This window comes from Aptenodytes forsteri, unplaced genomic scaffold (assembly GCF_000699145.1).
Source record: "Aptenodytes forsteri isolate BGI_AS27 unplaced genomic scaffold, ASM69914v1 Scaffold65, whole genome shotgun sequence".
NCBI lineage: Eukaryota > Metazoa > Chordata > Aves > Sphenisciformes > Spheniscidae > Aptenodytes > Aptenodytes forsteri.
In genome coordinates, this window is record NW_008795127.1 from 7,533,591 (window position 1) to 7,547,389 (window position 13,799).

Consider the following 13,799-nt stretch of genomic DNA (forward strand, 5'->3'; position numbering starts at 1 on the left):
TTCTAAAATGCAAGGCAACCCCCAAACTTACCTCCATTTAAGAGGGAAAGAGCACTAGTATTTAAACTTTTTCTATACTTTGTTCCTGAAAAAGCTAGGCCTTGGCTGGCTAATACACCAACCAGCTCCTTCCCCAAACGTACCACCATCTAGGAAGTAGCTACATGTAATGCCTCAGGACAGAAGCATTTATAAAGGCACATGGGACAGGTTTCCCCACCAGTACGGCCTCAAGCCTGCTCTGCCATCCTGAAACCTTGAGATTTTGCAATTCCCAGCCCTGCAAATGCTCCTCCTACCTACCTGAGAGCAGCTCAAACACTGCCGCTACAGGTGTGGTTGTATTTCTTCCCCATGAGCAAGCTGATGTGGCCAAAAGCACTAAACCACTCTCCCCAGGCACTTGGCTACAATTTCATAGCTTGAGCATCTCTACAACATCACATCTTCCCCCCTCTCCCCACCCCCAAATCTGGTCATCCGCATACTCTGCTCAGCCTTGGTGCTTTAATGCACAGGCTTAATGCTCCTGCAAGTTGGTAAATAACTCGTCAGGACAGTATCTCGGAAGAGAGGAAGAGAGTGCTACAGCTAGCTGCTGAAAAGACAAAGAATCCATTCCCGTATGCCCAGCCCTGCTGTTAAAACGCATTTCAGCTCATTTGAGGATCTTGAAGTTAGATAAAGGTGCAACCCACGAGCCTGCTGAACGGCATAGCACGTTCAATCAGAAAGACATGCCCCATGGTTCCCACTTTCTCTCTCGGCATAAGGAGAAGTAGAAAGACAGAGTTTCTTTTACTGAGAGATCACTAACTTCCACTTTGGGCACAGGGTGGGGAAAGGAGGGGCAGGGAATGAATTATTGACACTTGAGATGCTGATGCGTGTGAGCAAAACACTAGCTTTCAGCTCCCCACCCTCTGAATTCAGAGGGCATCACAAGTCACTGCACCATCGGTCCAGATCTCCTCACATTCTGCCTTCAACATCTCCTGCCCTGGGTGGTTTAGCCCAGGGGCCAGTGACCCAGCTCACGTATCCTCCCGGAATGTGCTTTAGCCCTAGCAAGCAGATTTACTTCACCCTACCAACAACAACTCTTCAGTTAACACCCGCTACTTAAGGAAAGCGTAGGCAAAGGAAAGGCTTTAACAAAATCTCAAGTTTTTGATGCAGACTCACCCCAAAGGGTAAGCTACGTATAGCTAGCTAGATAGATATAGGTATGCACACACACACTCCTTAAGATATTACCTGTACATCAAGTATCCAGGTATTTCGAGACAGAACAGCCACACACCTCTCTGATGGCAACGTGCTAGAAATAGAAGAAAGAAGTACGACGGAAGCTGCTAAAATGCCAACCCCTGAACCAGCCACCAGGCAAGAGATGGCCGGGGCGCAAGTGCTTTGAGACGCTGTGGCAGGACACCATTCGTGCTAGAGACAGCGCAGCAGACACAGTGCTGCTAAAAATAGGTCAGCGGAGTCCTCCATCACCTTCAACAGGCTTCGGCTACATCCCAACTATTCTTTAAATTGTGAAAAATGCCAACAAGCACTTCACAACATTGTCACTGTAATTAGCAGCAACTACTAAAGCACCTTTCAAAGCTTTTACTAAGATTTCATGAGCCATCTCATTTTACAATAGATTTCCAAGATAAGTCAATGTTTGTGCTTTTTAAAAAAAAAAAAAAGTAAGACCACTGTTCAAACTAACTCCTACCTGCCTAGCTAGCATTAGAGAGCAGCCAAATACATTGCTATGACTGGTCAAAAGCAGTACTTGCATCACGTGTAAGTTTGTAACAGTAAAATGCAAGTGTGGAAGTTGCAGAGATTTGTTCTGCAACTTCACACTTACCTCTATAAACAACACATTAAATAGATTCATTTTTCTGTTGATCCTAATCGTTTTCGTATTGAAACAGCTTTAAGCAGCACATAGAAAGTTTGGAAAGCTTCGACATTAGAGAACGGCCAACCGGTTTGGCTTTTTTGATTCTGAGCAAGAATTTTCAGCAGGATGAACCGCGGCACCAGTTACTTTACACAGGACACATCTGTATGAACCGTACTGTAGCCCAGCAGCACCACTTCTGATTAATACAACAAGCAGTTGTCCGCTGAACAGTTAAAAGTTTAGGCTCTTCCCTATTTTGGGTTCCCTGTTCCTGCCCTGTTTTAACATGACCTCTGCTACAAATCCCCTCCACACAGGAGCTGAAACACACCACAGAGAGCACGTGTTTCCAGGCTGTGGGAAAGAAAAAGCTGCAGGTTTTGGCTACAGGGTTTGGTTCAACAGAGAAAAACCAAACCCAAACCACCACACCACCAAACCAACGCAGTGCCTCACCTAGTAATTAGCGTTCATGCTGCCAGGGGCACCCTTCCTTCAGGCCAAGACATGAACATTTAGACCTGGAGCCTGAAACTGCAGCCTGTTTTCATACCAGCGGGCATGACAGGCATTGCGCTGCTGCCATCTTCAGAGTTTGAGAAATGTGGCATTAAGGGGTTTTCTGGGCAGAGAAACCCAAGAGAAGGATTAGGGACTGCTCCGTTTGTGAGCTACAAATGGACTGGTCAAATTTGTAATGCTCCGTATTGGCTTTAGCTTCAGTAAGGCAGATTCATAACACTAGAAACCGCATCTTCTATTTTACAGGACTGCTACTGAGTAGATCTTAGTGGGTTATTTAAGCCATTGGCTCAGAATCCAAATCACTGAAGAGCAGAGGAAGCCATGTATTTCAGCAACCCACATATCCTCAGTGGTCAACATTTTCAAAGTTTTTATAACTGGCATTTACAACAGTATCCAACATAAATTCAGTAAACTTTCCTCACCTTAAGTACATAATCGCTAGGTAAACCTTTGTGGCAGGAATTATGGGAACCATCAAAAACAATACTGAAAGTAACTCAAATGGAGACACTATATTTTATTAATACTCTTCCAGATTACATTTCTATTCCTAAAAAGCAAAAATAGGAACACATCTAAATCTAAGAATTCCATTACTGTTCAATCCTGGGAACGGAACATTGTTAAGTTGGACCATTTTATTACTTTCCATATACTTTAATATTTCAAAATAAAAAAAAAAAAAAGAGTCAAATAATACTTGCTCCAGACAGACTGCATATTGAACATGGTAGGTTGTTAATCACCACACATCAATTTCCTGATAAAAATCCCTGATTAAGAAGTCTTCCCTCTAAATTAAATTTATAAAACTCTGTCAGTGGCTCAGCCACTCAATGGCATAGGAACTGCTCCCAGGTTTCTTGTTGCTTAGGTTATCCAGCCTCGGGTGCACCCTGGAACCGAAGTCCTTGGAGGTGGGAGCCAGCAGTTTTCTCCTTAACGCTGTCTGTTGAGCAATATGGAACAAGACACAGTCTGCTTCAAGAAGCCTTAAGAATCAGCTCTTGAAGAAACAGGCACGGTGGCCATGTGTAACAGAGGAAGAAAAGAGGAAGCCTCAATACTTATGAGAGTAGATCCCTCAAAACTCAGCTGAGCCAGGTCCAGCAAGCAAGAAACCCACGCAAATCCCACCAAGGGAGCAGGCACCACAGAGTAAACAAACCAGACAACAAGCAGATCTCCGCTGCGGAAGCTGTCCATGAATGCGTCAGTCCCATGAATCATTTGCTATAAAAAGTTCAGTGTCTCATCTTCAGTGCTTGTTTAACTGTAATTCTGTACATTATATACAAAAGTGCACAAGGATAGCTGCTCGATGCTTCCAATCCTTGCTCTTCTGCAGTGACGAAAAATTTTAAAAACCAGAGTCTGGACTTATAAATAGTGCAGAAAATGCAAACGCTAAGAAGACAATGCCTCCTATGATTGTCACTGAAAAGAAAAAACAAACCAAAAAGAAATCAGATACTGAAAGTTAAATATCTTCCATGACACATTACAATTTTTTTTTTAAATGTCTGATTCCCAAATAATCTTACTTTAAAATCTATGCTGCCAACAGTGGATGTTGTTTCTAGCTCAGTGTCAGGATGCCCATATACCATCCCATTGCCTACCTGCATCTGCAGGAATATATTCTGGTCCTTGGAAGGAAGCTTTGTTTTACTCTTATTACTTTAGCTAGTATAAAACCAAGGTTGACACCTGCTGTTGAATGTTTGGCTGTATGGGGGAAAATAAGATACAATATTCTCATGCTGGAGCAAGCATCAGTTAAGGGTGGCACACTAATTAGCATTTTTTGCACAGTTCAGGTAACTATATTGAAAGACACAGTATCAAGAACATTAACTGCTTGCAATGGCCACAGTCTGCTGGAGGCTGGGACAGTATTCCAGGAAAGCACCACTGTATTTGGACCGTTCTCCTACTCTTCTCTAAATAAGCTAAGGAGCTAGAGAGATCTTTGGTCTAACCTAAAAATACTATTCCTGTGGTAAGTGAATACTGACAGTTTCAACTGACAGTTGAAACAAGCTGAAAACTAATCTAAGAAAAAAAAGCCCAACCCAGTGTAACCTTACGGGTACTTCCTGTTACAGATGGCAGGTATGACAAAAAAACCCAAACCATTTATGCCACACAGAGTAGCTTTTAAAGCTTTTATATAACGGCATAAGTTGCAAGTATGAAGTTCTCTTGCCCACCTGAAGGTCTGCACTCAGTATTACGACAGAATTTCTATCACCCACTGTTGAACAATACATACCGACTATTCAAAATACTGTATTTCCTTCCTCTGGTCTCCTACAAGCTAGCTAATAGTGAAGCAAAGTGTGCTTCACCTGTGTCCATCTTTAAACCTGGAGCTACAATACCCATTTTGATTCCTTAAAATCAGTCAGTAAACCATTAAGTTCAATTAAGGCCAGACCCCTTGGAAGCAGCCCGCGCAGGGTGGTGGCACGCGCTCGGACTCTGCCTGGCAGGAGGGCCATGCAGCCCTGGGAACAGCCCAGGGTCACCCCCCCACGAGGGGAGCTGACTATGGGGCGGGGGGAGGTGGGACGGAAGACAAGGCAAAAAAAAAATCCCAAACAAACAAGCCCACAAACAAACGTTTTTGCGTTTTCCATAAGTTTTGAGAAACACTGTTCCCAAGCATGTAGTCATTTACACCATAGACGTTACCAGCATTAACACCTTTTTTTGGATGGAGTGAGTTTTCACTTACCGGTCCTAACAGAAATTTTTTGTGCAATCATTCTCCCTCCAATAAACAAAAAAAAAACCCCAAACAAACAAGCCCACAAACAAACGTTTTTGCGTTTTCCATAAGTTTTGAGAAACACTGTTCCCAAGCATGTAGTCATTTACACCATAGACGTTACCAGCATTAACACCTTTTTTTGGATGGAGTGAGTTTTCACTTACCGGTCCTAACAGAAATTTTTTGTGCAATCATTCTCCCTCCAATAACTGCTAAACCAGTGCATAGGCAATGTCCCACTGTTCCTCCTACCGCCACACCGTAGGGGTCCTGTGGGGAAAAAAAACCAGAAGAGAAGCATCAGCATGGCTGAAAACCCACTCGTCCTACGGCAACCTCCTGCCATGAAGGAGCAATGCCTTGATTCCTTGGTTGCACACTGTCAAGCATGGAAGATACTCTCTGGTGTTTGCTCTACTATCCATCACTGCCTTAAAGGCCAGTAACAGTGTGCATCAGCTAGCGAGACAGACTTAAATCTAAATCTGACTAATATAGGAGCATATGGCATGTTTCAACCAAGAAGCATCTTCAAGTCGTTAAATATAGATCCAGAAATCACTCTGCTGTACTTAAACAATTAAACAACCTCTAGAGGGAAGGCGGCAGCTGTTGAGAAACACAATATGCATCAGCTGGAAGAACACCAACCTAATTATAAAGAAAGAGAAAAATAAATCCATGAACTGCAAATGAAAGCTTTCAGCAGCTAAAACAGACTCCTTTGTCCAGCTTCACAAGCTTGTGCTCTACACTCTCCCCCCCAATCATCCAAAGAGGAAAGTATAAAAGAATGTAAGTCCAGAGGATAATAAATTGTTTTCAAAGTTTACTGTCAATGACAGCTTTCACATCACTGCATAACAAACAGCTACTCAATACGTGAACAAGTCTGCTACGTGAAGGAGTTTCTCAGATCTACTTACAAATTACACAGTTAAGGGCAGCATATGTATTGAACAGCTCAAAAACAGAAGACTTCAGCATTTGAAACAGAAATCAATCTTTTAATGACTGATAAAGAAGGCAAGGTAGGAGCATGACTTTCTGCTATGCAAAGATAAATGACGGAAAGTGGACTTGAGTCCCCTCCACATCTCTAAGTGAGACTTTTAGCTCCAAGAGGAAAAAAAGCTGCTGCCTTCACATGAGGAATGCATGAAATCTCTAACAGGCAAACAGCAAAACTATCTAGGAAATGATACAGTACGAAGAAAACAGACAACATCGACTGGCCAAGAGAACCAAAACCACATGCCAGTGAGAAAAGGTGGCGAGCACCGAGCAGAGGACAGGTAGGAAACCACCAAGAAGCACAGGTCAGAAGCAGGGCTGTGCCAGCAGAACACACTTGCCTCCAGGATCAGGATCAGGACCCAAAGTTCCTGGAAATCCCTGCTTCCCTCTGCTGGCAGCAGTTACCTGTACAGCCCCCACTGGCAGAGGGTAGATCTCACACCCCCCATTCCCTAGAGCTGTCCCTTGAAGGTAGCAAGTTAGGACGGCTTCCCTCAGCGTAGCATCTCCAGGAGCAGAAGTGCTCAGATGCAGCAGCCGAGGCAAAGCCAGTCTAGTAGGACACTACGGAGTTTCCTTTTCTGTTTCCTTAAACAGATGAACAATTCTTACACACAGTAAACTATTAAGGCGTAAAATCAAGTTCTTAAGGACTGTTGTCAGGATTAGGTTAAGACAGACTTAACTCCTTCCCCTGGTGTATACACCGAGGCAGCCAAATTATCACCTTTTTTCCCCTCCTAAGGAGCCCTGTTTGTTTGTTGTGACAAGATGAACACTACTCACTTAATGAACATTCACATAGTATTTTGTTTTCTTTTCACTGAAGAATGTATGGTGCCAGCTGACTTACCACACTACTCAAATCTCTAAGAAGATAATTTCTTTCCCCATAAGCACTGCTGTAGTACTCCTGCTATGTATCTTAGTACTTCACAAACTAGGATTTATCTGAATATATTATGAAACAAAGGGGTATAAAAGAATCTCACAGATAAAGTGAAAAAAGGTCCAGATCATAATCATTCACTAATTTTGAAAGCCAAGATCAAGATACCTTCAATTCATTTTTTGTAGTGTTCGTTTTTGTAGCACTTATACAAACACATACAGCAAAGGCACAACATCCACAGTCTTTACTTGCAATGCTCAGCACTTCACAGATCAGACCACAGAGTCTGATGGACACTTCCTAACTGGACACTCAGAAAATGCAACCCAGAAATCAACCACCATCTGTGAAAAGATAGGCTTAAGCAACTTGCCTAGCACCATATAAAAACTTGCGCAGAGGCAGTAATAATTCCTCATTTTCCAAGATGGCATGTAACTGCCTGAACAATGAGATCATCCTCTTGTCCTGCTGTTCCCTGCCTCCTGAGCTCTAAGCACCTTCCCTGCACTGTAATAAAGAGGTTCTTACAGATTATAGCCTCCTTCATCACGCATGCCTGATTTATCCCTAGGGAAGGTCTAAAAGTGCACTGAAAGAAGTATGAGTCCTAGGGAAAAATGTAAATTATCTCAATGCATGAAAGAGCACAGGCAAGCTACTTATGTTTATTAAAAGGTTGACTATAAGCCTTAATTTTCCTTTAAATATAATACAGTCATATACATTCCAATCATCATGCTGAATGTCATTTCATTTACAGTATTACTGCACAGCAGTTTAGAGTTTATTTTAGTTCTATACACCGTATCGTAGTCACTTAGATTTTTAAAAAGAGGCATCTTTTTAACAGCTTTAAGTTTGCTGGGACGAAGGTCTCTTTTTAAAGCTACTGTGTTAAAACTGTATGACCACACAGATCAAAGAAAAAGGGGTTCTGTAACATCTCTCAACACTGTAACAAAAACAATTGTATTCAGCTGCATGATATAAAACTACTTCCAGAAATGCCTGTGCAGTCCCAATCATGTAACAATAGTTTTAATAATAGACAGAGCTTCAGTGCATTTATTTTCAGGTGTCGGCACATCTGTAACACTAAGTAAGGCACAGCAAGGCAGCAGGCGTGAATCTGATACCTCCTGCAAGAGTATTTTGTCTCTCCCGCTTCTCTGCAGGCAACCCAAAGAGGGCAAAAGAACAGTGGGCATTCTGCAACACTCACCTCTCTGGCGGCCAAGACTATGGTTGTTAATTGGGAACGATCACCCCATTCTGCTAAAAACGTTAAAGTAAAAGCTTGAACAAAGATTGGAGAAATAAAATGTAGCCACTTCTTCTGAGGTATAGTAGTGCCTGGCCCTGATTCCACATCTCCTGGCCCATTTAACAGTTTAGTTCTCTGAAGCTGCAGAGGACAAGGGGGGGGGGGGAAACAAACCCAACCATAAGATTAGAAATGTTATCTAAACAACCCAAATGAAATACTTAAACTGTAAAGCTAGTATCTGAAATGTTATTAGCCACTGACTACTGCATTATCAGTGTATTATTTATATTAGACACCATTTTAAAAAGCTAGCTAGCTGTATATATGCACACACGCACACGTGTGTGCATATACACACATACATATATACACTTGTAATGACCTCTAACCTCCAGTTATCGTCCATCTTGCACTGCCTGCATTTACGCAGCAGTTTCAGTAGGAATGATGCCCAGTTTCTAACCACAGATTTCCTCCTATTTTTAAAGCAGGGATCCCCCTCTTCCCAGGTTGTGGCTCTCAAATTAGGATTTCATAAAATTAATGGGGGGGGGGGGGAGAAAGAAATAAGATTAATACTCCACACTATTCCTTAGAAGTGGACCAGTATATTTAGAAAGTTATTACAACAGAGACCTCCGCTGCAACACTACAAACCTCAGCATTATTCTGCCTGACCACGAAAAGAAATAAAAGTAGAGGCAAGAGTAAACTGTTGATATCCTCTCTGCTAGTAATGCTTAACACACGCACCCCCCTCCCCAAACCCCAAAGGACTCTGTGGAGAAAGTCCCTTTTTTCCTGAGAAGCCAGGCTTGCCACAGAACTGGAATCACCAGTTGAAACAGCCTCCAGGGGCCACTTCTGTCCCATTTACCAGACATTTTCTGTGTCAGATTATCAATCACAGACACAACTGAACCCCCCAAACATGCCAGTGCCGTTCTGCAGCTTCACAGCTGTAACTATTTCATCAGCCATAATTCACAGAAAGTTTATGACTTACTTCCTCATCTTTTTTTTTAATTTCTGCTTGAACTTCCTCCAGCTCTTCCTGACCCTCATCTGGACTCATTTTCAAGCCTTCCCGAAGCATCCGGATGCCAAAAATTGCAAACAGTGCCGTTGACACATAGTATGTGTACACACGAGGAATAACTGTGGTGGCATAGCCAAATAAAACTGAAAAGAAAACAAATGTGTCATTTAAAAAAATAAGCATAAGGATCATAATTGTTTTTCCCATATCTAAGAAATGCTCACTAGCAAAGTCTGTGATTCAAATATCCACTGATAAATATTGCATCTTCTGTTAGTTTTACATAATTTTCTAGGGTTTTTTTGCAAGATAACAACACTCTAGTAACTCCAACCATTACTGGTCGTACCAGAGACTGAAGTCTATTAACACACAGACAAGGCACACCAGGCAAAGTTGATGTGCTGCTATTCCCAAGAGCCAGTCCAAGCAACATTATCTTTCCCATCAAGGACTATGCAAGTCCTGCCTTTCTCCAAGCATGCCATGAAACTATCATCTGTAATCATGTTAGATTAGTCATGGTGTATACCAGTTAATTCCATTTTTTATATGACTACATGTTGGATAGCATCTCTTTCCAATCATTTCATTTATCAGATAAAGTTAGAATAAGATTTTCTGCAAGTTAAATCTGCTAGACATACCCACAAATCATTCAGCTGCGTGAATCCACGTCTGTCTTCTTTTGCCAAGTGCAAATACCTGCATGTTACTATTCCCTTCTCTCCCACACTCCCCACAAACACACAACGTGACCAGCTTTGATCTTCCTTTAATTTAAAAGCACTGATCCCACTCAAAGACCAAAAAGCTACCTCCACGGTGCATCTACTTTTACGGGTATTGAAGGCGATCAACCTAAGCCAAAACTAGTTCTCAAAGAAGAAATATGTATCCAGGACAAAGTACTTGCTTCTTCACAAAGTAAGACTAGTTAGCAGTTTCGGACAAAGAAGGCCTGTATAAATGAGAGGAAGTTAAAACTCCTCACCCAACATTCATGGCTGCTTGGACCATGTACTCACAACTGTTTCTGTTGTTTTACTCCATGTGCAATTAGCTAAAAGGAAGCATATTACCATGTGTATTTTCTTGCACACACTTTCCTAGTTGAAAAATTCACTCAGAAGTTACTACATAATCTGGAAATTAATCTGCACTGCAACTACCAAAAGTAACGCTATGAGACCAAAGTTAATCAGGCTGTACTATTAGAAAACATGGCACATGTATATGAATAACAGTATTGGTTGCACAGCTAAATAAAAAGGGAGTTAAACTAAGCTTCTTTTTAAAGACCGAAAATACTAAAATAAAGCAATGCAAGGAACTATACAAAAAGATTTTTTTTTTTGTTAGCATTACTTGCATATACAAGCATAGAAATAATCAGAATGATAAGGCAGCTTATTTTGTCATAAGGGTAGAACTGTCTCTAAGCACAGCTTGAAAAAACACCCCAAGTAGTGATTACTTGGAGCCAGTGAGTTTAAGTGAGCACGTTTTCATGAAATCAAGGTGGGCAAAAACCCCAGGAGTTTCCAGACACAGCTTGTATAAAACAAGGGCAGGGGGGGGAGAAGAAAAGAAAAAAGGCTCCTTTCTGAAAAGGAAGAAATAGTTGGGAACCTCTGAACTGGGGGATAAAGCAGAAAAGAAAGCTTTTATGAAAAAGCATCAAGATAGATTTGAAGAAAGACTTAGTATAGAAAATGGGAGAGCCGTAATGGGCAGGAGAAAAGAGATTACAAGATTTACCGATTAGTGCATTGCCTGCGGTACTAAATAACACTAAATGAAGCAAGAAGTGCAGAAGCAGAAGAAGCATCAAAGACTGTTACACTAAGTGAGTAGTAGAAGAAACTCATACAATGCTATCATTACACACAGTGCAAATGGAAACTGCTCCAAGACTGCAATAATTGCAGCAATATATACAGCAATAGCTACACATCCAAAAACCATTCATAGAAACACTTCCCAACAAGCCTGAAGCCAGTTAATCGGCTGTCTCCAGTGCATATAAACCAATGAACACTATTTCAATTATTTCCAAAATGGGCATAGTTAGAAATGAACACATCTACCACAAAATTTATGCTGCATCTGATGTACCTGAAGGCTGCTCCATTTTACAATCACAGCTACGTAAGCACCCGCAGCTACAGGTTCCTCAAGTGCCACCTGACACCTCACTCCTCCCCCCGCCAGCTCTTGGCTCTGTTAGTACCACCCATCCCAAAGGATCACAGCAGAACGTCATCTTCCACTTACGCAGCTCCCAGCAGAAATCCAAACAGCCACACATACAGGGACACAAGTCAGACAAGGGAAATCTGTCATCATATTAAGAATCTGTTGCCTTAGGAGGGAAAAGAGAAGTCACTCCCACACTCCCTTTAGGCATGCTAATTTAAGAGAAGCTAAAAATAAAAAGGAAAGTAGTGGCCCAAAAATCAAAGGAAGCGCTTAGGATCCCAATCCCATTTCTCTTCCTTAAACTCATAGTGAGGTCTAGGGAGCACAAACACCTCATTACAGGTAAGAGCCTAAATATTCAATCTGAGCCATGGTCCCCAGGAAAACCGTCACACTCTCCTCAAAACAGAAAACTGCATATACCTACTACCTTCATTTTAATTTCAATTAAGATTTATTGATAAATATGTACCCAGCACATTTTAAGAGATGAAACAAGAAGAAAAGAGTGCTAACCTGATAAACATGTCATCAGTCCCAAGGCAAGCATAGCACCAGCCAGTACAGTCAAACGGTTGTACCGCATTGCCATGATGGCTGCAATGAAGAAGGTCTTATCCCCCAGTTCTGATACGATGATGACTGATATAGCAGCCACAAATGCATGAATAAAGCCCAAGTTAGTCTTGTCAGCTGACTCTTCATTGACAATGTGAACCGGAGCAACCGGCGAGGACCCCTTCTGTAAGGGGGGGGAAACACAACAAAAACACCACTAGTTAATCAGGCTTGAATAGTTAGTTTGCAGAAGCATTGAGCCTTGTATTTCTCCTGTCATATCATACTGCGCAGTGTGACATTTTAAGTATACACCCCTCACGCATAAATGATCATTAACTAGTTACTGGCTGACACCTACCTCAAATTGCTAGTTAGGCACTTCGGAAGATCAGATCGTGCACTGATTATTAAAGCAGTACTTCACTGTGCACACTATTACCAGAACATGAGAACCACCATTACAACAAAACATGGGGAAAGCTGCTTTAGTTCAGCTCTGATACTGCTGTCTTTACAATCCCCGGCTATTTACTTTATGACCTTGACCAAACAAGCAATTTTCTGATATAAATATTAAGAATTAAACTCTTCAAACTAAAATTGGGTGACCAGGATAGCTTAGCAGAAATACAAAGTCCTTTCTAAAATTGTCAGGATCAGTTTCTTCCCTTGCAGAATCTTTGCATCTCAGCCGCATTAAAATTTTACACAAGTTTTTATCAGCTTTTTTTGTGGATGCTCTATGTTTGTTGAAAACTAGCTTTAAGACTTTCCAGTGGTCAAACCAGACCAGCACACTCCAGATCTCACTTAGTCACCAAAGTGTTTACTTTTACAGAGATTAAGATATCTACAGTCGAAAGCAAGACCCAAAACAAGGAACTTGATGTTCACATGCTTGACCAGAGATGGGTAAGAAAGCTTGTTTCAGCACATCTACCAGCAGAGACAGATTGCAACGTGTTTTAACATGGTGACTTCCCAGCATTCCACTCTTAGCAGTGCTGTAAGTTTTTTGTTTTGATATTTAGAAGTTTCCATGCTCTGTACGACACACGGTGACTTCCCAGAGTTCCTTCACCTTTAGCAGTGCTGTAAATTCCTGGGTTTGATATTTAAAACCTGGCATGCTCTGTATGCTACATCAAGCTGTATGTTAGTAATTTTTTCATCCCTCTGTGCAATCACCCGGCACTAGAATCCCCTAACCAAGAAGGCCATTTAAGAAGTTTTAACGCAAATAAATGAATCCTAAGTATTGAGGAATAACTGGCAGGTTTTGAGTCGCAACAAAGCCTGCTTTCATCTGCTTCTGTGAGGAAGACCTGGAGGGGTCGGTTCGCCCCCTCAGCATGCAAGCAAGCGGGGCACAAAAATATTTATCTGGTGAAAAAAAGCATTAGCCCATTTTTCACGTCGGACCTAACTTCCCACGTTAGGGGACCCTGCAGCTTCCCCTTTTTCTGCTAAAAGAGGGGAATTTAGGAGTCCGATGGCCTCCGAAAGGCGAGGCGTCCTGCAGGCCGGGCCCTCCCCACCGGCTGAGAGTTGCCGCGGGGGGCGACCGGGCCGCTCCCGCCCCCGCGACCCAGCTGAGAGATGGGG

The 13,799-nt window shown here is 42.1% G+C and overlaps 1 protein-coding gene across 1 annotated transcript in view; it reads right to left on the minus strand.

Moving 5' to 3' along the window:
• Window positions 1-2,935: 2,935 nt before the first annotated feature.
• TMEM165 (transmembrane protein 165) overlaps window positions 2,936-13,799 on the minus strand; it is a 12,346-nt gene continuing 1,482 nt past the window's right edge. Inside the window, exons 2-6 of the mRNA XM_019471543.1 lie at window positions 12,150-12,375; window positions 9,399-9,574; window positions 8,348-8,530; window positions 5,378-5,483; window positions 2,936-3,874 (exon numbers count right to left, since the gene is read on the minus strand). Of these exons, the coding sequence (XP_019327088.1) occupies window positions 3,798-3,874; window positions 5,378-5,483; window positions 8,348-8,530; window positions 9,399-9,574; window positions 12,150-12,375 (768 nt within the window). The 3' untranslated portion in view covers window positions 2,936-3,797. The remainder of the gene's footprint in view (window positions 3,875-5,377; window positions 5,484-8,347; window positions 8,531-9,398; window positions 9,575-12,149; window positions 12,376-13,799) is intronic.